The 26224-nt window shown below is 34.7% G+C and overlaps 1 protein-coding gene across 9 annotated transcripts in view; it reads right to left on the bottom strand.

The window, feature by feature from the left end:
• Positions 1 to 26224, bottom strand: part of LRBA (LPS responsive beige-like anchor protein) — a 635991-nt gene that overhangs the window by 553600 nt on the left and 56167 nt on the right. For 8 of the 9 annotated variants that reach the window (XM_076010592.1, XM_076010588.1, XM_076010587.1 and 5 more), the window contains exons 3-4: positions 1159 to 1390; positions 849 to 949 (exon numbers count right to left, since the gene is read on the bottom strand). In XM_076010592.1, coding sequence (XP_075866707.1) covers positions 849 to 949; positions 1159 to 1390 — 333 coding nt within the window. Of the gene's footprint in view, positions 1 to 848; positions 950 to 1158; positions 1391 to 11345; positions 11369 to 26224 lie in introns of all 9 variants that reach the window. The other variant, XM_076010593.1, reaches the window with a different exon arrangement.

Genomic DNA, 26224 nt, shown 5'->3' with positions numbered 1-26224 from the left:
AATTACATTACAAACCCACAAATGTAAGAACTTTAATAAGGATAAACATAAGGTAAGCCACACCCACAAACATAATCAAATTCAATGAAAATCAGTAATAAAAACTTAAAAAGCAGCCAGACAACTAAAGTTGGATACAAAGAAGCTAAGAATCTAAATTTTAACACATTGAATAAGAGTAATTGCAGGGCACAAATTTAGATATATTTAATCAAAGCTAGATTAAAGATCAGCTTGCTGAGCAGTTGGTGTGGGCAATGATCTCTAAAGGGCACTCAACCTGGCAAGGCAACAAAAATGGAGAAAATATTTACTGGTATTCCTTAAAGGGACAGCAAACTAAGTGGCAGGAAGAAATAGTATGATAAGGCACCTGGGGTTCAAAATAAGTTCACCCCCATCAACATCCATTGCAAAGAAGCAGTAAATGGTATCTAAAGAGGATGGATCCAATTAATGGCAGAGCTTTTGTTCACTGAGGAGACTGTTCAAGTTTAAGGACCTCAGCTAAACTCAGATCAATAGAATAAAAGCTAGGTACTGCTACCCAACACTTTTCTTTCTCTGTTCTTACCTTTTTCCTCTAATAGATGTTGAATATACATTTAAAGAACAACAATTCAAAGAAAAACCAAAATATTAGCCTGTCTGGAATACTCATTCTCTTAGTTCACACCTGGGTTTTTGCATAACAAAAGAAGGCATATGGATCCAATGCTATTTTAATTGATCTCCTCCCCTCAATTTGACATTCACCTCATATGTGATAATATCAGTTACTTACAAGCTAGTATGTGTTGGGGAGGGGGAATAATTTCAAACACCAAAGAGTATTTAAGTTTTTTTACCCATTGTCCTTTATCTCCTTGAAGTTTACTGAAGAAAAGCTTTAGTTCCCGAACTGTCAAATTATAGCTAGCCAGCACTCCCAACATGTCAACTAAAAGATCTGGAAACAAAAGAAAACAATAAAATAATTAAGCTACTTATAGTTCTTGAAAATTTAAAATATATTGTTTGGACACTAAAATTCTAGGTACATGCTACTTGTTCAAATATTTCTTAAATAAATGTTACTAAATGAAATAAGATATAAATACATATTTAAAAGTCAAACTTCATTTTTTCATATACATTGTACTATAGGAGAAGTCATACCTGCTATCATATTGTCAACTTTTTCAATTTTCCCAAGCACTTTTTCAACAAGGCCTACTTCAGTGCAGACTTGAAGATTTCGTATGCTTTTCTTCAGAATAGCTGTAAACATGCTCCAGACTTCTGCTTGGCAAGTAATATCACATTTTTCCAGTAGGTCCACCATGCAGATGATACTCTCACCTTCTTGGATAATGAAATTCATTTCCAAATCAAACTGTCCTCCTACCAGCTTCCAAAGGAAAAAATAAACAAGACCACATTAAAAGCATTAGTATTTTCAATATCACTATGTCACACTCCTAAACATTAGATCAGAAATAACTAACTACTCAAACACATTCTTTCCTAACGGGCACAAAAATAAATGGTTCACTACCAAAAAAAACCAAAAGCTCTAAAAAATGAAGTTTCCAAAGAGATCTTCAAATTTAGAGAATACAAAGTGAAGCAAGACTCAGAACATTAAAATTTTTTTTAGTTTTTTGTTTTGTTTTCTTTTGTTTTTCTACAAAAACAAATATAGGATGTCTTAGGTAAATCATTATCTATTGCCCTGTTACTAATAAAGATTTAAATTAGTTCCACAATTGCTTCTAATTCAATATTTCACTTTATCTACTCTGTGAACTACTATACACAGCAGTGGCTTCACCACTTACTAGCTGCATGACTTGGGGCAAGTTACTTCATTAAACCTCAAATTTCCTTGTGGCTATATGGGGGGAGGGGGGGTTGGTCTTTTTCTTTTTTTAAAATTCCACTTTATTTTATGGTGGAAACATTTACATGTATAATGTGCTTCTGACCAGGCACAGTGGGGCTCACTCCTATAATCCCAGCACTCTTAGAGGCCAGGGCAGGAGGTTAGCTTGAGGTCAGGAGTTCAAGACCAGTCTGAGCAAAATAGCGAGACCCTGTCTCTACAAAAAATTAGAAAAATCACCTGGGCTTGGTAGCACCTGTAGTCCTAGCTTCTTGGGAGACTGAAGCAGGAGGATCGCTTGAGCCCAGCTCAGGAGTTAAGCGTGCAGTAAGCTATGATAACAATACTGCACTCTAGCCCAGGCAACCAAGCGAGACCCAGTCACAAAGAAAAAAAAAAAGTTCCCTCTAACAATGACAATGCCTGGCTTGCACTGTTTGTAGTGGTAGTTGTTATAATTATTATAATATTTTATAATATAATAATTATATATCAATATTTGTATATTACTATAGGATAAAAGTAATATCTAAGACAAAGATCATTTAATTAAGGGGCAGCTAGATTGAGATATCTGAAAAAATAATAGATCAATAAATCAGTCATACCATAATAAATTTCCAAATGGATCAAAGATTTAAATGTAAAACTGAAGTCATAAAAGCACTGAATGAAATAATAGAGAAAATATTTTATAGCCTCAAGTGGTAAAAGCTTTTCTAACTAAGACTTTTTTTAAGACTTCTGGACTTCATATTGATAAATATAACTATATAATAATTAAAAATTCTATATATAAAAAATAATAAAATCAAAAGGTAAATGATACACTAGGAAAAATCATTTGTAATTCATTCATTCATTCAATTATTTATTTATTTAGAGACAGGGTCTCACTCTGTTGTGCAGGCTGGAGTGCAGGGGCCTAGTTGTAGCTCACTGTAACCTCAAATTCCTGGCTCAAGTGACCCTCCAGCCTCAGCCTTCCGAGTAGCTGGGACTACATGCACATGCCACCATGCATAATTTTTTTTTTCTTTTTTGGTAGAGACAGGGTCTCACTGTATTGTCCAAGCTAGTCTTGAACTCCTGGCCTCAAGAGATTTCCCTGCCTTGGCCTCCCAACATGCTAGGATTATGGACTAAAGCCACTGCAGCCATCTTGCCATTCACATCATAATACAATACAAATAACCTCCTGAAAAAAATTTTTAAAAAGGAAATTAGGGCAAAGGCAATGAACAAAATAGGAAACACAAATAGCACAAAAACATGAAAAAGGAAATTCAACTTTGCGCACAAAACTAATGACTATTAAAACTATGCTAATACGCCATTTTTACATATTGACTGGTAGACTCTAAATTTTTAATAACATAAAAAAATAATATATAATATGGACAAAAATTTGGGGAACGGGTACTCCCATACATTACTGTTATTTAGGAAACTGGTACAACATCATCTATAAAAAGCAATCTGACAATGGCTATCAAAAATTTTAAGTTTTGAAACCCTTTGAAATAGCAATTTAACAACTAGAAATTTATATTTTATTAAATAGGTACATTTAGGTAGTGATATTAGATACAAGAACTTCATTTGCTGAACAGAAAAAGAAAATTATAAGATAATAGTTAATATAATAAAGTCTGGTATAACTATATAATGGAATATGGCATAGCCATTGAAAAGAATAAGGCCATACCATATTACAAGAAAATATCTCAAAAATACATTGTTTAAGTGAGAAAATCAAAGTAAAGAAACGTATAAATAGTAGGCTACAATTTGAGTGTAAAACATTTAAACATAGAGACATATGCATGTGCTCAATATGCCTCTGAGTGGTAAACAAGAAGCTAAATATGGACTGCCTCTGAAAAAGAGAACTGGGTGCCTAAGGAGAGAGGGCAAAGGGAGAGATTTTAGTGTATACACTTTTGAACGATTTGAATTTTATACCATGAACACATATTATTCATTCAAAAAGTTTAAAAAGAAGCAAATGCACAAAACACCACTGATGTTAGTATCAGAGCTTATAAAATTATCATAAATACAAATGGTATCAACAATAATACACAAGTTTGGGATTTCTTAGGTAGCTTATTTCTGACAAATTATTCATTGAGTCAAAAATAATTTAGCCCAATATAAAATTGACAACATGCAGACAAGTTATTCAAATATTTAACAACTTGTACAGCAACGGCACCAAGCCATGAGAGCACATGCCAAATCTATCAGAATGGGCCCGGGCTGTAAACATCTCATATTTATATACTGAGGCACACTGGTTGGATACTGGCCTTTATAGAACATACTTTAGTAAAAAGGCCAGATAGGTTCAACACATGTACCGAAATAACCACAAAATACAAACCTCTACTACACAATAAATTTATAAACTCATTTAACACACTTTACTGAATGCCTACTATATGCCAGGCCTTCAGGAAATAGAACAGTAATGCTTAAAACAGAAACACCCCACTCTTATTCATACCAATCAACACTAAATCTTATATTCTACAGAATTTTTTTTAACTGTTTACTTAGAAAATACTAGGTTTCCAAACTGGAAATCCCTTTCTCAATGAAAATATATAATACAGGAATGACATCAAGTCATACAGTAACTTCAGCTCAAAAAGTCATTTTATATAAATACAAAATATATATTTAATATTAATGATAAACTTTCCTAAATACCTAAACTATCTAATAGAAAATATAATAGTTTTAAAACATTTCTCATACCAACCATGAGTATAAAATATCTAGGTGTGAATTAAAGAAGATGTAAGACTTCTACGAAAAAACTTTCTCATTTTGATAAATGAGCAGACTTGCTTCTCGATGATAATACTAAATTCTATAAGTTTGTTAAATTTTCACAAATTAACCTATAAATTCAGCACAATATCATTAAAAATCCCAATGTGATTTTTTTTTTTCTGAAACTTGAATGATTGTAACTTCTATCAGGGAATTAAATACGTTAAAAAGTAAAGGAAAATTCTGTACAAAAAGAACACTGGAATCATTAATCAAATGGTAAAACATAATTATTAAAACTGTGTGGTACTAGAAGAAAATAATTGATGCAATAAAAACAGAACCTGGAACCAATATAAATAAATTCAATGCAGGATTAGCATAGTATCAGAAGCATTAAATGGAGCTATGACAGTTTTCATTTTAAAAAATTAGGGTTAAATCCTTATCTTACACCATAAACCAAAAAAAAACCAACCTCCAGATAACTTAAAACATCAAAACTTACATTTGAAACCACAAAATATAAGAAATTCTCAAAGAGCAAAAAATCATTAACAGGTTATAGAAATAAAAAGTAGTATGAGGGGGGAAAAAGTAGTATGAAGAAAAATAAGATATTTTCAGTTTGGTGAAAGAAGTTTTAGAAAGATATGAACAGTCAATTCATATATACACAAAAAAACCCTCAAATGACAAATGCTAATTGGAAACTATTTATAAAATAAAAGTTAGCAATTTTTAAAATTATTAATGATCAAAGTAGGTGAGAATGAGATAAAACAGGCACTTTTATACACGCCCGTCATAATATTTCCAAAAAGCAATATGGCAATACTAACTAAACATAATTGTGTTGAGTCAAGATTATCTTTTATTAAATGTGGGCAATAATAATCAGTTGCTGATGCCAAAGATTAAGGAAAGTTAATGGGAAAAATTCAAAGCTGAGAAAATTCACAGCATAAACTTCAACCTGTAAATTTGAAAAGGATAATTTTTAATCCATTTTAGCAATAGAAAGCTCTGATCCAGGTCTAAGAATACCAATAGTCACCAATATTCTTCCAAAGATAATTAGAAAGAACCACCCATTTATAGAATGTAAAATAAAGGAGTGACAAAATCTTCAGGCACAAGAAAAACTTCTTGAGAAAAAGAATTACAAAGATCCAGAAAGGCAGTCAAACAAAAAGAATCTCTAAGGCCTTAAAAATGAATAATTCTATAATATTATATGTAACAATATATAACACTAAAATAATTAGAAAAGAAATCTGAAAGAGAAAGATTTTATGAAAATCATTTATATATAATAGTAAAGTAGAAAAGGAAGACAAACTCTTCAGTAGTAGTTTCTAGAAGACAGAAACTAAGCCTTTTCCACTGAATATAATGAGGCACTTCTTAAAACACACACACAAACATATTTGGACTTTATTTATTTAATATAAGGCAAACCAACTAATATGTTTGAAACTATCTACTGCCAAGAAAATAAAATCTGGAAAGAGTTCTAATAGTGTGAAAATTTCTTGCAGCAATTATTACATATGTCCTCTACGTAGATCTAAATGGGTCAAAAACCATGTTGCAACTAACTTAAGAGACCTTACCTTCACCTTAATATTACTACCATCAATCCTTCATTTTGATCTGTGTATATTACCACCAGTAACCACCCTTCCAAGAAGCTATAGAATTAATTTTTGAAAGTAATTTCCAAAAAAGCCCCAAATATTTCACCAGCTTTTAAATTGAGTTTATACTGTGAGAGCAATATCCAGAAAGGCGTTTTAAATATTCCCTCATTGCTTTAAATATTATAAAATATGCCTTTCAAGGAGAAAATTGATGGCAGAAATTTGTACATACAAACGTGTGGCATATTTGATATACTATATGTATGCATACCTATTATACTAAAAACCATGCACGGGGTCTACAGCATGTCATGTTAACCCTTTCTAATAGTTATTTGAAGCTGATCAACCTTCAAAACACAAATTTGTTTCCAATGACAGGGATCATAATCCAGGTCCAGGCATTGGCTAGTTATTATCTGAGCTGTAGTAATGGCTCTGCACTACAAAATGTAATCTTCCCAAATGTCACAGTAAGTTATGAATATCTGAGCAGCCTAATGCACTTTACTAGCCATGAAATGTGAAAATGTAATCTTATTACCTTTTTTATGGTTGTATTTTTTTGAATAATGTAGCATGGAAACTGATGTATAGTCTTTTTCTGCATTTTAGCATGATTTGGTCTCCTTTGCTATATAGAACATTTTTCAAAACTCTACATTTCAACATATTTTAGTCTTGGCCTGAACTTCATAAACAATTTTTATAGCAACCTTCAGTGTGGCATAACATGCTTTCTATAGGTTATAGTTTAATGTACAAGATTATAGAAATTTTATAACAACTTATTCAAAGAATTCAAATAAACCTTTATAAGTTTTGTTTTAGGACTTTAATTAGACACGATGATTACATTTCTTCTTAATGATTACATTAAAAAATTGCCTTAAGCTGAAATTAGTCACTAACCTAAATCACTTGTATTTTCAAAAAACCAAGAAACACATGTAGACCAAAAATAATTATCTTCTCTTCAAAAGATTTATAAAACTGGAAAGACTGTAACTCATAGCAAATTCTAACACTTCAAAGAAAAGCTATGTTTTTCCTGGACCACTCAATGGAAACTTGCTAAATTTTTCCTCAAAGATGGGACAGAAGGAAGGTACACTAGGAAAAACACTGAACAAAGTATAATCACAGCTTCTGCCCCTAAGTACTTTTTTATTTCTTGTGACCTATGTATTACGACAGGTCTAGTTACTACCTGTCTATATATTTGCAAAATGAACTAAAGGTAAGCTTCTTCAATTTTTCTGCATCCTCCAAAAATACACTTAGTTTTTAAAAGTACCAATCTCAAGATACCCAGTTTTTCCCCAAGAATCCATTCCTAAGTGAATGGGACCTTGTACATGTTTATAGTCACTACAAACTTACTAATAGGGAGAAATTGCAGGAAAATTAAAGTGCTGTGGAACAGACTGCACTGATTCCCAGTTTACATTTTTTCTTCTTTCACAATAATTAAGAGATTCCAGGTTTGGCACATGGAGCCCATGAAAAAAGATCTCAGTTTCCAACTTTCCTTGAATGAAAAGCTTTCCATACCAGCCAGGTGAACAAGTTCTGACCAACAAGCAGTAATATGTGCACCTTCTGGGTATTACTCTTTAAAAAAGGAAACATGCTTTTCACAAGAGGTTTGCCACCAGGTGTCGTGAAAACCACCTCTAAAAGCCAAAATGAGAAAGAAAAAGACTCATAGCGACATGGTCATCACTGGACACGTAGATTCAGGCAAGTCTACCACTACTGGCCATCTGATATACCAATGTAGTAGGATCAAAACAAAAGAACCATCAAAAACTTTGAGAAGACTGCTGAGATGAGAAAGGGCTCCTTCAAGTATGCCTGGGTCTTAAATAAACTGAAAGCTGAATGTGAACATGGTATCAGCACTGATATCTCCCCGTGGATATTTGAGACTAGAAAATAGTACATGACTATTATTGATGCCCTGGACACAAAGACTTTATCAAAAACATGATTATAGGCCGGGCGCGGTGGCTCACGCTTGTAATCCTAGCACTCTGGGAGGCCGAGGCGGGCGGATTGCTCAAGGTCAGGAGTTCAAAACCAGCCTGAGCGAGACCCCGTCTCTACTATAAAAATAGAAAGAAATTAATTGGCCAACTAATATATATATATATGAAATTAGCCGAGCATGGTGGCTGTGCCTGTAGTCCCAGCAACTCGGGAGGCTGAGGCAGTAGGATTGCTTGAGCCCAGGAGTTTGAGGTTGCTGTGAGCTAGGCTGATGCCACGGCACTCACTCTAGCCTAGGCAAGAAAGCAAGACTCTGTCTCAAAAAAAAAAAAAAAAAAAAAAAAAACATGATTATAGGCACATCTCAGGCTGGCTGTACTGTCCCGATTATTGCTGTTGGTGTTGGTGAATCTGAAGCTGGTATCTCCACAAATGGGCATGAACATGCCCTTCTGGTTTACACACTGGGTGTGCAACAACTAATTGTTGGTGTTAACAAAATGAATTCCATTGAGCCACCCTACAGCCAGAAGAGATACAAGAAAATTGTTAAGGAAGTCAGCACTTACACTAAGAAAATTGGGTACAAGCCCAACACAGTAGCATTTGTGCCTCTGGTCAGAATGATGACAACATGCTAGAGTCAAGCACTAATATAATATGCTTTGGTTTAAGGGATGTAAAGCCACCTGTTAAGATGGCAATGTCAGTTGGACCATGCCACCTGAAGCTCTGGATTGCATCCTACCATCAACTCATCCAACTGACAAGACCTTGCATCTGCCTCTGCAGGATGCAACAAAATTGGTGGTATTGATACTATCCCTGTGGGCAAAGTGGAGACTGGTGTTCTGACACAGCGGCCTCTTTAATCCAATCAACATTACAAATGAAGTCTTCTTAAATGTACCATGAAGATCTGAGTGAAGCTCTTCCTGGAAACAATGTGGGCTTCAATATCAAGTATGGGTCTGTTAGAGGTGTTCACCCTGACAATATGGCTGGTAACATAAAAAATGACACACCATGGAAGCAGCTGGCTTCGCTACTCAGGTGATTATCCTGAACCATCCAGGCCAAATTAGTGCTGCCTACACACCTGTACTGGTTCATCAACACAGCCCACATTGTTTGCAAGTTTGCTGGGCTGAAGGAAAAGATTGATCGCTGTTTGCTTTGGTAAGAAGGTAGAAGATGGCCCTAAATTCTTGAAATCTGGTGATGCTACCATCATTAACATGATTCCTGGCAAGCCCATGTGTGTTGAGAACTTCTCTGACTCTCCACCCCTGGGTTGTTTTGCTGTTCGAGATATGGGACAGACAGTTGCTGTGGGTGCCATCAGAGCAATGGACAAGAAGACTGCTGGAGCTGGCAAGGTCACTAAGTCTGCCCAGGAAGCTCAAAAGGCTAAATCAATATCATCCCTAATACCTGCCACTCCAGTCTTAGTGGTAGAAGAAATGGTCTTAGAACTGTTTATTTCAATTGGCCATTTAAGTTTAATAGTAAAAGACTGGTTAATCATAAATGCATTGTAAAACCTTCGGAAGAAAAGGAGAGCGTTTTATGGACCTTTTTTATTCATGTGGCAGTTTTAAGTTATTCGTTTTTAAAATCAGTACTTTTTAATGTAAACAATTTGACCAAAAATCTATCACAGAATTTTGAGAGCCATTAAAACAAAGTTTAAAGGGAAAAAAAAAAAAAAAAAAGACAGACAACTTTCCTCCTTCCTACTGTGTAAGATGCAGAAACAATGGCAAGAGCTACAGTGGCCATCTTGGAATCTAAGCTGCAATTCTTATGTTGAAGATAAAACAGCAAAAAGATCCACAGATCCTGACAATTATAGAACCGCCACAGTAGCCCACCTCCCAGACTTTTACCTAAAGGGCAAATACAATTCTAGCTTGCAGAAACCACTGTTACTTTGAGCCTCTCTGTTTTATCAGCTGAAAACCTACTTACACATATATACTGTTAGTTGCATTTTCTCAGAAATTGAAAAAAATTATCCATATCTCAAGTAACATATCTCCATTCCTACCGTGCATATAATACAGCAAGTGTTAACTTGCCTAGAGTCTATTTTGACATACTTTTTTTTTTTTTTAAATATTGGCATGGTCTCACTGTGTCACCCAGGTTAGAACTCCTAGGCTAAAGGGATCCTCCCACCTCAGCCTCCTGAGTAGCTAACGTTATAGGCATGCACCACTGCACTCAGCTAATTTTTTGTAGAGACAGGATCTTGCCATGATGCCCAGGCTGGTCTCAAACTCCTGGTCTCCAGGGATCTTCCCGCCTCAGCTTCCCAAAGTGTTGGGATTACAGATGTGAACCACCACACCCAACCTTGACATACTTTTGACAGCTGGATATGTGCCCTGATAACTTTAGAAACAGAATCCACAGAACAACCTATTCCCTCACTATATTCTTACTGGATTGCTTATTATTAAATATCTGCTCTATACCACCACTATGCCACTATACCAGACACCCCATGTTATGGGTTGAATTGTGTCCCCCAAAAGGTCATATGTTGAAGTCCCAACCTCTAGTACTCCAGAATGTGATCTTATTTGGAAATAGGGTTGTTGTAGATGTAATTAGTTAAGATGGGATCATTAGGGCAGCCCTAATCCAATATGACAGGTGTTCTTACAAAGAGGGAAAATTTACCCTCAGAAACCTACACATAGAGACAGGACTGTGAGACAATAAATTTCAGGTGTACTCAGCCACCAATTTCTGGTACTCTGTTTTATATCCCTAAGAAACTAATACACCTCAAAATCTCCCAGAGTTTATTTTTGATGCTGCCTAATTAATTCCCTAGTAAGGGTTCTCAAAAATTCAGAAAAATGAGACCATGACCCAGAGACTCTGTTCAGTTTTATCCTCTCCCAGAACCTTCATTTAATAGCAGAATATTGCACTTTCCTTACAGAATTAGGTTTGTGATTAGTACTCAGTCTTTCAAAGATGAACAATATATTGCTGAGGGATATATAGATAGATAATAAACTATTTTTTAAAAAATCAAAGGAATTACTCACATCACAGGATAAGGATAATTGTTCTAGGAAAGAAAAAGAGATTCCAATTACTAAAATTGTTTTACTACTAAGCTGGTGTTGGATATGTGCATATACATTTTAATAATTTTTAAGTACATTTATATATTTTACCTACATATCTTCGGTATGTTTGTTACATTTTATAAAATTTTAAGTGGTACCATCCCTAGAGGTGCACAGGCTACAAAAGATTCTCTCAGATAAAGGCCCACTGAAAATAAACTCATAGTCCAAAATCAAAAAACACATACAAAAACAACATAGCATGAGGAGTCAGTAGATATATACTAACTAAGATATACTAACTAAGGTCCTCCAAACCTTCAAGTTATAAAATTATAAAATTTATAAAATTATGATATATTAAAGGGACTTTTTTGTATCATAAAGGCATGAAAGAAAAAAAAGACACTTAAAAGATTATGCCCAAGAATGGAAAAACAAGCACCATATATACTCACCAGCAAACTGGTATTAACTGAGCAGCACCTAAGTGGACACATAGGTACTACAGTAATAGGGTATTGGGCAGGGGGGAGGGGGGCGGGTATATACATACATAATGAGTGAGATGTGCACCATCTAGGGGATGGTCATGCTGGAAACTCAGAGTTGTGGGGGGAAAGGGCATTTACTGAAACCTTAAAATCTGTACCCCCATAATATGCCGAAATAAAAAAAAAAAGATTATGAAGAGAAGAAAGAAGATTACCAAAAAGATTTGAAAAACAGAATTTTTAAAATAAAAAGGAGACAATGAAAAAATTCAACAGACAGGTTAGTTGAAAAGTAGATTAAAAGGAGATGAATAAAGGATGTGCGAACTGAAAGACAGAACTGAGGATATTCCAAGAAGGCAGGAGAGAGAGACAAGCAGATAGAATGTATGAGACAGGTTGTGAGACATGGAGTACAACATGAGAAAGACAAACACACATTTAATAGGAAAGTCCAAAAGCAAAACATTGAAAGGAAGGATGAATGAATAATCTGCTGTAATACTGAGACTTTTCTAGTAATCAACAATGATGTGAATCCTGTGAATTAGAACACAAAAAGCACCAAGCAATTATTACACACATAAAAAAATTTTTTTAATGCATGTGGGGTTTTTTTGTGTGTTTGTTTCTCTGAAACAGGGATCCATTCTGTCATCCAGACTGCAGTGTAGTGATGCAGTGGCCTGATTACACTTCACTATAACCTTGAATTCCTGGGCTCAAGCAAGCCTCCTATCTCAGCCTCCTGAGTAGCTAGGACTACAGGCTGGTACCATCATGCTTGGCTAATTTTTAAAAATGTTTTTGTATAGAAAGGGTCTCCCTGTTACCCAGGCTGGTCTTGAACTCCTGGCCTCAAGCAATCCTCCCCCCTCAGCCTCCCAAAGGGTTAAGATTACAAGTGTGAGCCACAAAGCCTAGCCAATTCTTATATAATATTTAACACTACAGAAACTGTGGTAGTACAATCCAGACTTTGTTAAGAAATACGTTCACTATCAGACCAAAAATTTCTTAAATACAAGCAGTCCCCAGGTTATGAACAAGATATGTTCCTGAGAATGTCTTTATGCTGGATTTGTATGTAACTGGGATCCCTGATAACTAGCACATATGCATTAATAATCAGTTATAATAACAACAATACTATAATGGCATACATATGGTAATAATAATATAGTGTAATACCATAATAATATCCCTGTAATGTAATAATAAGTTACAGTTACAATAACTATTGTGCCACTCCTTTTAATTCAAACAAACAGAACATAAAAGCAAATTCAGATTTAAAAGTTTAGGTAGGAAATAGGAGAAATTTCAAAACAGAATATTGAAGGTTAACATGCACCTAATTTGTATGCTAGGCTAACAGGAATGTTACACCTATTTTGATCTTCTAACCAATAAATATTATAATAACCTTTCCATTTCAACAATTAATCCACTATGCTGGTTAGTAATAACTGATGCTTTCATTGGAACACTGCCTTTCACATGTTCCATCATTCTCACTTTATCCTTTATAATTGTTCTAACAGTGGAGCCACTGAAGCCGAATGCTTTCCTAATGAATGGTGGTATCTGGCTTTTCGTTCAACACTTAATTATTTCTACTTTCGTTTCCATTGTAATCACCTTTCCCTTCACTGCAGGCTCATCTGGACTGGACTTGCAGTGGACTTTTGCTCATAAGGGTAAACACAGACTCACAAAATTGAATTAAAAAGTTATGATAAAAGTGATGCTGTGTGTAAGCAACCATGGAAACAATGATACTGGCCACTAGCATAAGGATGCTACACTTAATGAACCATTTATGCCATGCGGGCTTGTTTACATGCACAGAAGAAACTAGTTCCTGAATTATTAATTTAATTATTTAATTATAAATTATCCCTATGGGGAGCCTTGGGAGCCCATTCGTAAGTACGGAACACCATAAGCCAGGTCATCCATAACACGGGGACTCCTGTAGTAATATTTGTCTCTACTGGAATTTTAAATCTCTGTAGATAAAGACAGTAAAGTGTTTTTATCACTAGTAAAGAAAATTATAAGTAGATGCAATATATATAAGAAAAAGAATAAATTTAATTAAATTACAATAATCATGAAAGTAAAATATCATTGGAAACAAATATAAATTTTCAACATATCCCACCCAAAGAACTTCACACAATTATAAGGGTCTAAAATATTTCCTAATTATTAGTTACAGGCAATCACATCTGCTATTTCAGGATCCAATTTGAATTCTAAACTACTTTAACCCATTACAATATGGGTTGGGTAAACAAATTTTCAGCTCACTCTGGTTCTCCCTTGTCCCTTCTAAAATCATAATTCTTATAAACTATGTCTACATCCCTGGAATCATAGAACACTTAGTCTCATCTTAAAATTTCTTACTTCAGAAAATGAGGTTAAATTTGGTATTCTCTATATTTGCCTTCCCTCTTTCGTGCTTCCTTTAAAGAACCATATCTTAACATTTTCTTATGGTCCAACACAAGACATATCTCTATAGACAACCATTTTACGTCTGCAGCCTATAATAAACTAGAATGACCTATATCATATTAACAATATTCAACTGTTCCTGACTATAATACAATAATTGCACAAGTCAAACTAATATTTCAACCATATCACACATATTTTTTTCACATCACACATTTTAATCACTTGCTCTCCAATTTATTTCCCAAGTCAGCCTTTGCCATTCAAATAGCACGATGGTGGTCCTTGAAAATAGAAATAGTTTCTAAAAAATATTTTTTATCGTTTTTAAACCTAGCACAGTGCTTGATATATACTGGATTCTAAGGATATATGTATCAGTAAGTTTAAATATTATCTCCAAAGATAAAAAATTAAGAGGAGAACAGAAGAATTTTGATGTTTAGCATTGTGCCATTTAAGTTACAATCACAAATAAATTTAGAAGACTAAAAGACATAGAATTATACCATAATCTAACAATGAGACTTATCTAGGCTTGGAAGCCTTCCACTAATACATTAATAAAGATTCTAAGACTTACTATAGTCAAAAAATTCCATATATTTAGCTTAAGTGGGTTAAAGTCCATGATCAACAATTGTAACTTCTTGTCATTTGATATTCTAAACTGAAAAACTTCCATTGAGGTTTTTGTTCTTCTTCTACTTAACTGTCTTCTGGGTCTTTCACTATTTGTTAGAATGCCCAGAAGTTCCAGCATTTCAGTAATATTATCAATAAAGTACATTCATATAAGATTTCTAATTCTTTTGTGATAACTAATCCTTACCAGAACACTGTAAGTTACACAGATCAGTCAATTATCACATCTATTTGACAGAGGAACAAAAAGACAAATCTGTTTTCATTCACAGCCAAGACTACAAATTAGACCAACTCATAGTCTCATGCTTTCCTTACAACTTCACTAATAATCTTTGTTAGGTTTTTTAAAGTTTCGTTAAATAGCGAACTGAAAAATGTATTTGAAAAATCTGTGAATTTCATTAACAATAAGAAATTAGCTGAAACGTGTCTTACTGATAGCGAATTAAAGATATCATCTTTATACTTTTCTAAATCCTCTAATACACTAGAAAATAATAGAAATCTCCTCTCTTTGTTCATTGTGCCTTTCATAAGATTTAGGAATATTCACAGCACAATAGTATGTCTATAAAAGCTGTATTAAGAAAAAAGGTTCCACAATCAAGTAAGTCTGAGAAATAATCAATTAAAAAATGCTAAATAGAAGTTTAGATGATAGAATTGCCAAAGCTTTAATATGCTACTGCGCATCACACATCCCAAAAGCAAGATGTATAACCAATGCATGGACTTCCCAAAAGTTATTTGGCAATGGAAACTTTTTTCCTTTTTTTTTTTCTTTTTTCAATTTTTTTTTTTTTTTTGAGGGGGAAGGGTAAGGTCTCGCTATGTTACCCAGGCACAGAAATGATACCCAGAGCTTCAACTGCCATCTTGATATCATGAGGTTTGCAAGCACAAGGCCAGACAAAAAGCCATTATATTAAGAATGGCAGAAAAGGCAGAAAGTAGCTCTTGAGGCATTATTAAGCAGAACCACTAATGGCAGCAACTGCCTACCTCCAAATTCCTTGTTATATGAAAAAAATAAAACCTGTATATTATTAAGTTACTGTGAAATGTGTTTTCTGTTACTTCTAGGAAAATACAATCCTATTTAAATGATATAATAATACTAAGTTTTCATGCACAAAAATATCAGTGGACCTTCTAGAATCAAAAAAGACTTTAGGTATTAAATTTATTCAAATGAGATAATACAAGCTCTGATAAATAAGAAGCTGATTTTAAAGTTTAACAACAAAAGTGAATATATCTTGGGGTCTATGATTATGTTGGGAATTTATTATAATATTAACATATAATAAGTAAAAGAATAATACATAGCACAATATACTAAATCTCTACTTAAAATGTTTGAAGAATAAAGTAATTCCACTTATTAGTTTTATCATTATTTCAAAGCTAATCAAAAAATACTTGCTATTTCAAATATCTAGGCTAAAATCTTTAAATAGTGACAGATGCCCAGCTGGGAACGTAAGATTTAAGATCATTTAGCTAAGTGAATTATGGTTTTCAAATATATAAGAAATGAGAATCACTACTATTGTGAATATTTAGACAAAACTGAAAAGAAAATACCAATTAAAAAAATCAGTTCACATGGCAAGAGGTCAGTTTTGGCAAGAGAAAAATGAGATTAAGAAAAAAGTATAGCCAGGTTTTTCTTTTTTTTGAGACAGAGTCTCACTTTGTTGCCCAGGCTAGAGTGAGTGCCGTGGCGTCAGCCTGGCTCACAGCAACCTCAATCTCCGGGACTCAGCGATCCTACTGCCTCAGCCTCCCAAGTAGCTGGGACTACAGGCATGCGCCACCATGCCCGGCTAATTTTTTTTTTTTTTGTATATATATTTTTAGTTGGTCAATTAATTTATTTCTATTTTTGGTAGAGACGGGGTCTCGCTCAGGCTGGTTTCGAACTCCTGACCTTGAGCAATCCACCCGCCTCGGCCTCCCAAAGTGCTAGGATTACAGGCGTGAGCCACCACGCCAGGCCTATAGCCAGCTTTAAAATCATATTATACTCTCTTCAAAATCACACATACTCTCTGTATGTTAGCAAGAGAACAGACAGAGAAAAAATTCCAGGTAAGAGTAGCTAATAGTATCCACTTTGGCATGAAATTATGCTCTATAATCCTGGATACTATAAAGTTCGTTTTTTCCATCTCAAATATCCACATCACTGTGAGAGGTGGAAGGCATTTAAACCTCAAGAATAAAAAGCAATAGCCGGGCATGGTGGCGCATGCCTGTAGTCCCAGCTACTTGGGAGGCTGAGGCAGAAGGATCGCTCGAGCCCAGGAGTTTGAGGTTGCTGTGAGCAAGGCTGACGCCACGGCACTCACTCTAGCCTGGACAACAAAGCGAGACTCTGTCTCAAAAAAAAAAAAAAAAAAAAGAATAAAAAGCAGGATCCAATAACTCAAGTACTTATAAAAGTATCTTCTAAAAAATTATACACAGAAGATATATATTATAGTACTGTTTATAAGACTGAAATATTGGAAATAGCCTAAATATCCAGCAACAGAGAAATATATATAACACTGGGACATATAAATAATGAAATATGTAGCCTTTTAAAAAGAATATAAATCTCTAAGTGCTGGCATGTAAAGATGTTCAAGACATAGTACAATTTTTTTTTTTTTTTTTTCTAACACAGATCTCACTCTGTTACCTGGGCTAGAGTGCCATGGCATTATAGCTCACAGCAACCTCAAACTCCTGGGCTCAAGCAATCCTTCTGCCTCAGCCTCCCAAGTAGCTGGGACTACAGGCATGTGCTACCATGCCCAGCTAATTTTTTATATATATACTTTTAGTTGTCCAGCTAATTTCTTTCTACTTTTTTTTTCATAGAGACGGGGTCTCACTCTTGCTCAGGCTGGTCTCGAACTCCTAGGCTCAAACGATCCACCCTTCTTGGCCTCCCAGAGTGCTAGGATTACAGGCGTGAGCCACCACGCCCAGCCTCAGTACAAAAATTTTTTTAAAAGATGCAGGACAGAATTTACAGTATGACCACGTTTTTTAAAAGATACAATTATACTTAAATTATAGATAAGTGAAAATTCAGCTTCAGCCTACATATTAAGCCAAAATACACTGCTTGGTTTCAGCTAAGTACCCACTCTTGCATAATTTCTGGCATTCCTGAAATATAGATGATAAATATTTTTTCTTTTTTTTTTGAGACAAAGTCTGACTTTGTTGCCCAGGCTAGAATGAGAGCCATGGAGTCAGCCTATCTCACAGCAACCTCAAACTCCTGGGCTCAAGCAATCCTTCTGCCTCAGCCTCCCGAGTAGCTGGGACTACAGGCATGTGCCACCATGCCCGGCTAATTTTTTCTATATATATTAGTTGGCCAATTAATTTCTTCCTATTTATAGTAGAGACGGGGTCTCGCTCTTGCTCAGGCTGGTTTCAAATTCCTGACCTCGAGCAATCCGCCCGCCTCGGCCTCCCTGAGTGCTAGGATTACAGGTGTGAGCCACCATACCCAGCCTAGATGATAAATAATTATATTATCAAGTATATTAACATCATATAATCAGTATTACAATGTCAGCAATGTAGATAAGGCAAATCATTTGAATTTATTATTTGAATATTCACTTTCAAATACAGACAAATTTTAGAGTGAAAATCTTATGTGCTTTATATGGTAAAAGTGGGAAATTAATGTATATTTCTTATTATAATAATAAACTGCTATAATCATTTATTATGAAAGATATTAATTTTATATATAAAAATGATTAAGAACTCAAATAGCTAAATAATAAGAAAAAAGACTATCCGTTTTTGTTTTTCTTTTTTTAAGATAGGGTCTTGCTATGTCACCTGGGCTAGAGCGCAGTGACATGATCATAGCTCACTGCAACCTCAAATGCCTAGGCTCAAGCAATATTCCCGCCTCAGCCTCCCAAGTAGCTGGGACTACAGGCATGCGCCACCATCCCTGACTAATTTTTTTTTTTTTTTTTGGTACAAACTGGGTCTCACTATATTGTCCAGGCTGGTTTCAAACTTCTGACTTCAAGCCATCCTCCTGCTTCGGCCTCCTAAAGTGCTAGGATTACAGGCATAAGCCAGCACACTGGGCCAGTAATACAACATTTGAAAGTGCTAGACAGCTAAAAAATAACATTACAGGCCGGGCGTGGTGGCTCACGCCTGTAATCCTAGCACTTTGGGAGGCCGAGGCGGGTGGATTGCTCAAGGTCAGGAGTTCGAAACCAGCCTGAGCAAGAGCGAGACCCTGTCTCTACTATAAATAGAAATAAATTAATTGGCCAACTAATATATATAGAAAAAAAAATTAGCCGGGCATAGTGGCACATGCCTATAGTCCCAGCTACTTGGGAGGCTGAGGCAGGATGATTGCTTAAATCCAGGAGATTGAGGTTGCTGTGAGCTAGGCTGATGCCATGGCACTCACTCTAGCCGGGGGAACAAAGTGAGACTCTGTCTCAAAAAAAAAAAAAAAAGTAAAGTAAAAAGTAAAGATGAAGTCTTATTATGTTGCCCATGCTGATCTCAAACTCCAGGCCTCAAGCAATCTACCCACCTCAGCCTACCAATGTGCTGGGATTACAGGCATACGCCACCACACCTGGTCTACATTTATTTCATATAACAGAAATTCCTTCTACAATTATGATATTTGGCTTTAACCTCATATGGATTTTAGCATCTAGCCAAAAGGTCTCTTTTGTGCACTTCTAACATACACATATCATATTTATGCATTATGTATGATAGTAGTTCTATAGAAAACACCCAAAGAATATGCACCAGACTATTAGTGATGGTTATCTTGGAGGACAAGGTAACAAAAGAATTTCATTTTAAAAATTATACATTCATGACACATTTCATTTTTCAAAACAAGTATATAATTTATTTGATCACAAGGGTAAAAAATAAGATATTTTAATCTTCTTCAGAGGCACTGAACATATAGATAGAAAAACAGACAAGAAAAAAATAGTGGTTCTTCACTTTTATATCATCCACAAAAAATCAAAACATATGCCCTCCCATTAAAACTGAGGGAAGGTGAACTCCTAGCAACAGGAGATATAAACCAGAGATCAGGTACACAGTTATCAGATATTTACTTTATTAGCCAGGCGTGGTCACTCATGCCTGTAATCCCAGTACTTTGGGAGGCCAAGAAGGGAAGACTGCTGGTTTGAGACCAGCCTGGGCAACATAACAAGATCCTGTCTCTACAAAATAAATAAAATATTTTAAATTAGGTAGGTGCGGTTGTACACACCTGTAGTCTCAGCTGCTTGGGAGGCTGAGGCAGGAGGATAGCTTGAGCCCAGGAGTTCAATGAGCTATGATTGTGCCAGGGCAATAGAGAAAGACCCTGTCTTTTAAACAAACAAACAAAAAAGATAAGCACAGAAGTCAATGAAATAGAAAGCAGGAAACAATACAGAAAAATCAATGAACTAAACAGCTAGAACGAGCTAGTTCTTTGAAAAGATCAATAAAATTGACAGAACTTTAGCAAGCCTGACAAAGAAGCAAGAGATAAGACACAAGGAATGAAACAAAATATTACTACAGACCTTGTAGACAGCAAAAATATAAGGGAATACCACAAACAACTCTAAACACATAATTTGACAACTTAAATGAAATGAGTCAAGTCCTCAAAAACACAAGCTACCACAACTTTCCCAATATGAAACAGACAATTTGAATACCCCATAATTATTAAGAACATTAAATTCATAATTTTAAAACTCAAAAAAGAAATCTCAAAGGTCATATGGTTTCACTGGAGAATTCTACTAAATGTTTTAAAAAGAATTAACACCAACTTTATACTTTTCAATTCATTTTAAGAAGCTACTATTACCATGATAGCAAAACGTGACAAAGACAGTACCAAAAACAAAACAACTGTACACCAATATCTCTTGTAAATATAGACACAAAAATTCTTAACAAAAAATTAGCAAGTAGGCCGGGCGCGGTGGCTCACGCCTGTAATCCTACCTCTCTGGGAGGCCGAGGCGGGCGGATTGCTCAAGGTCAGGAGTTCAAAACCAGCCTGAGCAAGAGCGAGACCCCGTCTCTACTATAAATAGAAAGAAATTAATTGGCCAACTGATATCTATATAAAAAATTAGCCGGGCATGGTGGCGCATGCCTGTAGTCCCAGCTACTTGGGAGGCTGAGGCAGAAGGATCGCTGGAGCCCAGGAGTTTGAGGTTGCTTTGAGCCAGGCTGACGCCAGGGCACTCACTCTAGCCTGGACAACAAAGCGAGACTCTGTCTCAAAAAAAAAAAAAAACAAAAAAAAAATTAGCAAGTAGAATTCAGCAATATATAAGAAGAATTTACACTATGACTAAGTAGATTTTATTCCACGGATGCAACACTGTTTCAATATTTACAGATCAACCAAAATGTGATATACCATATTAATTGGCTAAGGCAAGAAAATCACATGATCGTATCAACTGATGCAGAAAAGGAATTTGACAAAAATTCACCACCACCATTCATGATAAAAAAAACTCTCATAAAAATAAAAACAAAATAGAACTTTCTCAACTTGATAAAGAACATCTACATAAAACCTACAACTAATACTACACTTTTATAAAAAAGACTAAATGCTTTCTTCCCTGAGATCAGGAATATGGCTAAGATGTGCACTCTCACCACTCTTATTCTACTTAGTGCTGGAAGTTTCAGCCAGGGCAATTCAGCAAGAAGAAATAAAAGGCATACAGACTGAAAGGAAGAAATAAACTCTCCCTATCTGCAGATAATATGATTATCTATAGAAAATCTAAAGGCATTTCCAAAAGATATCTCCTAGAGAGAAAATAAGTGAGTTCAGCAAGGTCATAGGTTACAAGACAAACATAGAAAATCAATTATACTTTTATATATTACTAAGAAACATGTGGGCAATGAAATCAAAAATATAATACTATTAACAATTGCTCAAAAATATGAAATACTTAGATGTAAATCTAACGAAACATGTACAGGACTTAAATGGTGAAAACAATAATATGATGATGAAAGAAATCAAAGACGACATAAATGGAGAAACACTGCACTCATACTATAGCTGTTGATTCTCCTCAAATTGATATATAGATCTAACACAGTTCCTATCAAAACCCCAGCAAGATTTTTGCAGATACAGAAAAGATTATTCTAAGATTTATATGGAAAAGTAAAAGAACCAGAATAGCAAAAACAATCTTGAAAGAGAAAGAGAAAGTAGAAAGAATCCATCTACCCAATTTCAAAACTTATTATGCAGCTATAGTAATCAACACTGTGAGGAACTGGCAGAGGGACAGACACATAAATCAATGACATAGAATAGAGAACCCAGAAACAGACCCACACAAATACGCCCAACAGCTTTGACCAAGGTGCAAAAAGCAATTCAATGGAGGAAGGATAGTCTTTTCAACAAACGGTGCTGGAGCAATTAGACATCCATAGGCAAAAAAATGAACCTTTACCTAAGTATCACATCTTACACAAAACCTAACTCAATATGGATCACAGACTTAAATGTAAATATAAAATTTTTAGATAAGCATAGGAGAAAATCTCCAGAATTTAGGGCTAGGCACCTGACACCAAAAGCAAAATTCATAAAAGGAAAAATTGATTAATTGGACCTTATAAAAATTAAAAACTTCTGCTCACCAAAAAACCCTGTTCGGAGGATGAAATAACAAGCTGCCAGACTAGGAGAAAATAATTATTAGCAACATATCCAACAAAAGGATAATATCTGAAATATACAAAGAATAGCTAAAAGTCAAGAGTGAAAAGCAAACAATCCAATTAGAAAATGTACAGAAGACAGGAGCAGACATTTCACTGAAGAGGACATACAGAAGACAAACACATGAAAAAAAGTTCAATATCAGTAGCCATTAGAGAAACACAAATTAAAACCACAATGAGATAGCACTACACATCAATCAGAATGACTAAAATAAAAAAATCGTGACAATATCAAACACTGGTGAGGATGTGGAGAAACTGGGTCACTCATATGTTGTTGGTGAGAATGTAAAATGATATAACCAATGAGGAAAATAGTTTGATAGTTTCTTTAATAAACTAAATATACAACTACTAGGGCTGGATAAGGTGGCTCACACCTGTAGTTCTAGCACTCTGTGAGGCCAAAGCGGGAGGATGGTCAGGAGCTCAAGACCAGGCTGAGCGAATGCAAAACACCATCTCTACTAAAAACAGAAAAAATTAGCCGGGCGTGGTAGTGCGTGCATGTAGTCCCAGCTACTTCGGAGGCTGAGGCAGGAGGATCACTTGAGCCCAGAAGTTTGAGGTTGCTGTGAGCGAGGCTGATTGCCGGGGCAAAAGAGCAAGACTCTGTCTCAAAAAAAAAAAAAAAAACTTTAAATGCAACTACTATACAGTCTAGCAAACACACTCCTGGCATTCTTCTCAGAGAAATGAAAATTTATGTTCACACAAAACCCTGTACACAAATGTTAATAGCAGTTTTATTAGTAATAGCCAAAAAGTGAAAATAATTCAGATAACTTTTAACAGCTAAATAGTTAAACTGTAGTACATATATACCATAAAATACTATCCAACAATAAAGAGGAACAAACTATTGATATATAGAACACTCTTGATGAATCTCCAGAAAATTGTACTAAATGAAAAAAAGAACCCAAAAGGTCATATACTATATGATTCCATTTATATAAAATTCTTAAACTGAGAAAATTATAGAAATAGAGAACAAATGGATGGTTGCCAGGGCTTAAGATGTGGTACATCTTAAGTGGGAAGAAAGTGAGTGCAGCTACAAGACTGCAACAAGAGGGATCCCTATGTGATGGAAATTTTCTGTATCTTGATTAGATCGTTATCAATATTGTGCTAGTTTTGCAAGATTTTCCCGTTGTGGGAAACTAGATAAAGGATATAAAGGATTTCTCTGTATTATTTCTTCAACTGCATGTGAATCTACAATTAACTGAAAATAAAAGGTTTAACTTAATAAAAGAAGTTATTATGAATAACTTCACTATGAATAACTTCATACTATGAATAGGTGTGAATTTGTCATAGGATTAACTGTATCACTGATTATCTCCCATTGAAAAGAAAACTATATAGCCTAGATGAATCTCCAATTGATAGAAAATGAGCCAAATTAAAGGGCAAGGAAACTTTCATGAGCACAAATTCTGAAGCCACCTACAGATGACTTCAGTTTCTTTAATTCTCCCTCCCTCCCTACACCAACCAAAAAAAAAGGAATGTTGGTATATTTAATCACTTGCCCTACACCTTAAAAAAGGTTTGCTATGTAATATACCCAAAAATGATTAAGCATATATTGATATCACAGAGTGTAACTATATATCCTATTGACTCAGATCTAATACTTGCATTATAGAATAAATATGCAAATTTGAACCTTCAAACAGGAAATGAAATTTTCTAAATCCATTACATAACTTCAGATTCATGTGTGCACTGAAGGCTAATAAATCATCTAAACTTTCATACACAGAACCTTTTTAAATTTGCATTTATCTACAGTAAATACTGCCATGTTCTTTAATAGCTTGCTAGTTCAATCTAGCAAACTAGTGATTTATAGCAGTGACATATTTCAAAAATCAGAAATCTGTCACTATGTGACAACCAGTCAGAAGTCCACTGAACTTACATTACTTGGACTCAAATATTATAGGATATGAAAGAGATAGCAAAATGTCATGCATTCCGTATTCGAATCAATTATTTCAGTATTTGAGTTTATGTGTTTATAACTGTTTAAAACTATAGAATTACATACAATTTAACATGTTTATTATTTTAACACCCAACTTTATTATATTATCATTCACCCAATGCTTCCAAACTACATTTTAAAATGCATTTTTAAATTAGCTCATAATTTGAAGACTCTATAAGTCTTACTTTGAGAAACAGCAAAATTTAAAATAAGTGAAAGATCTAAACTATGTTTTCTCCACAAAAAGATGGACTTTTAGATCTTTATAATAATTTCATGCTAATATTATTATGTAGGGAGATTTACCAAATGTGAAAATAGAGACTATATTGTAATAACAATGCAGGAATAAACTGGAAATAACCTAAATGTTCACTATAATAGACACTGTTGTTTTTGTCTGTACTGTACTCACTCTGCCTTCCGTCCCATTCCACTCATGGCATTCTTTTGGCAATGAAGTGTCCCACACTCAGGCCACTGAGAGGTCACTTAAGCCAGGCCTGTTCACAGTGATTAATCCAAGTTCCCCATTTTTCCTGGTCAAAGTGATTAAATATGAGAATGTGATCTAAGTCAGGCCAATAAAAATCACTACCAAGATTTTTTTTAATTGGGAGGTGGAAAAGAATGGTTCTTAGTCTTTTATGTCAAAAGCTGGAAAGATAAGTAAATTGAAGGCTTCCAACAGACATCTTCCCTGCCATGTGGACAGAGAAAGTGCATCTGCACCATGAATGGAGGAAAAAAATGCTGGTGGCATCAACTCCCTGGTTCCAAAGGTCCCCTGGTTCTTGCAACTTCATTCAATGATCTGTCCTGGTCCTATGAACAAATCATTCCCTCTTATACTTAATTGAGCATAAAAATTTCTATCTCTTACAGCCAAAAAATTCCAGATTAATTTCAAAAAGAAGGAACTAGCTGAATTATGGCACATCAATACCCTTGTATGCAAGTTTTTTTTAAATGAAGTCTTTCACTTTCATTTATAGTTTTCCACTGACAGTCTGTGTTAGATCTAATGCCTTCTTTTTATAAAAAATACTTTGTTTGCATCCAGCCAGGGTAACATAGTGATCACTGACTCTCTCTTGGGGGAGGGAGGGACGGGGGTTTTGTAACGCTCTTATACCAACCTGAAATAAAATTCATATATTGAATATCATAAATTCTTTTTTATAAATTAGAAATCAGAATGTCTTACAATCAATGGCATCTTAAATTATAATTGCAGGGTTTTTTCTTAATGCTGCATATAATAATGGCAAATCTTACAACTTAGCATCTTAGATTTGATGAAATAAAACAGATAACACCTACCTATAAACAGCAAAAAAACTATACAGTGCTCTAACCATAATAATGGAGAAACAAAAATAATTTAAATAGTATATATTTTTCAATATATAAATCTTTGTAAACGACCACATAATGAAGTA

This window comes from Microcebus murinus, chromosome 15, assembly GCF_040939455.1.
Source record: "Microcebus murinus isolate Inina chromosome 15, M.murinus_Inina_mat1.0, whole genome shotgun sequence".
NCBI classification, from domain to species: Eukaryota; Metazoa; Chordata; class Mammalia; order Primates; family Cheirogaleidae; genus Microcebus; species Microcebus murinus.
Note: the sequence above shows the minus strand (reverse complement) of the source record. Positions and strands in the feature narration are given on the sequence as shown.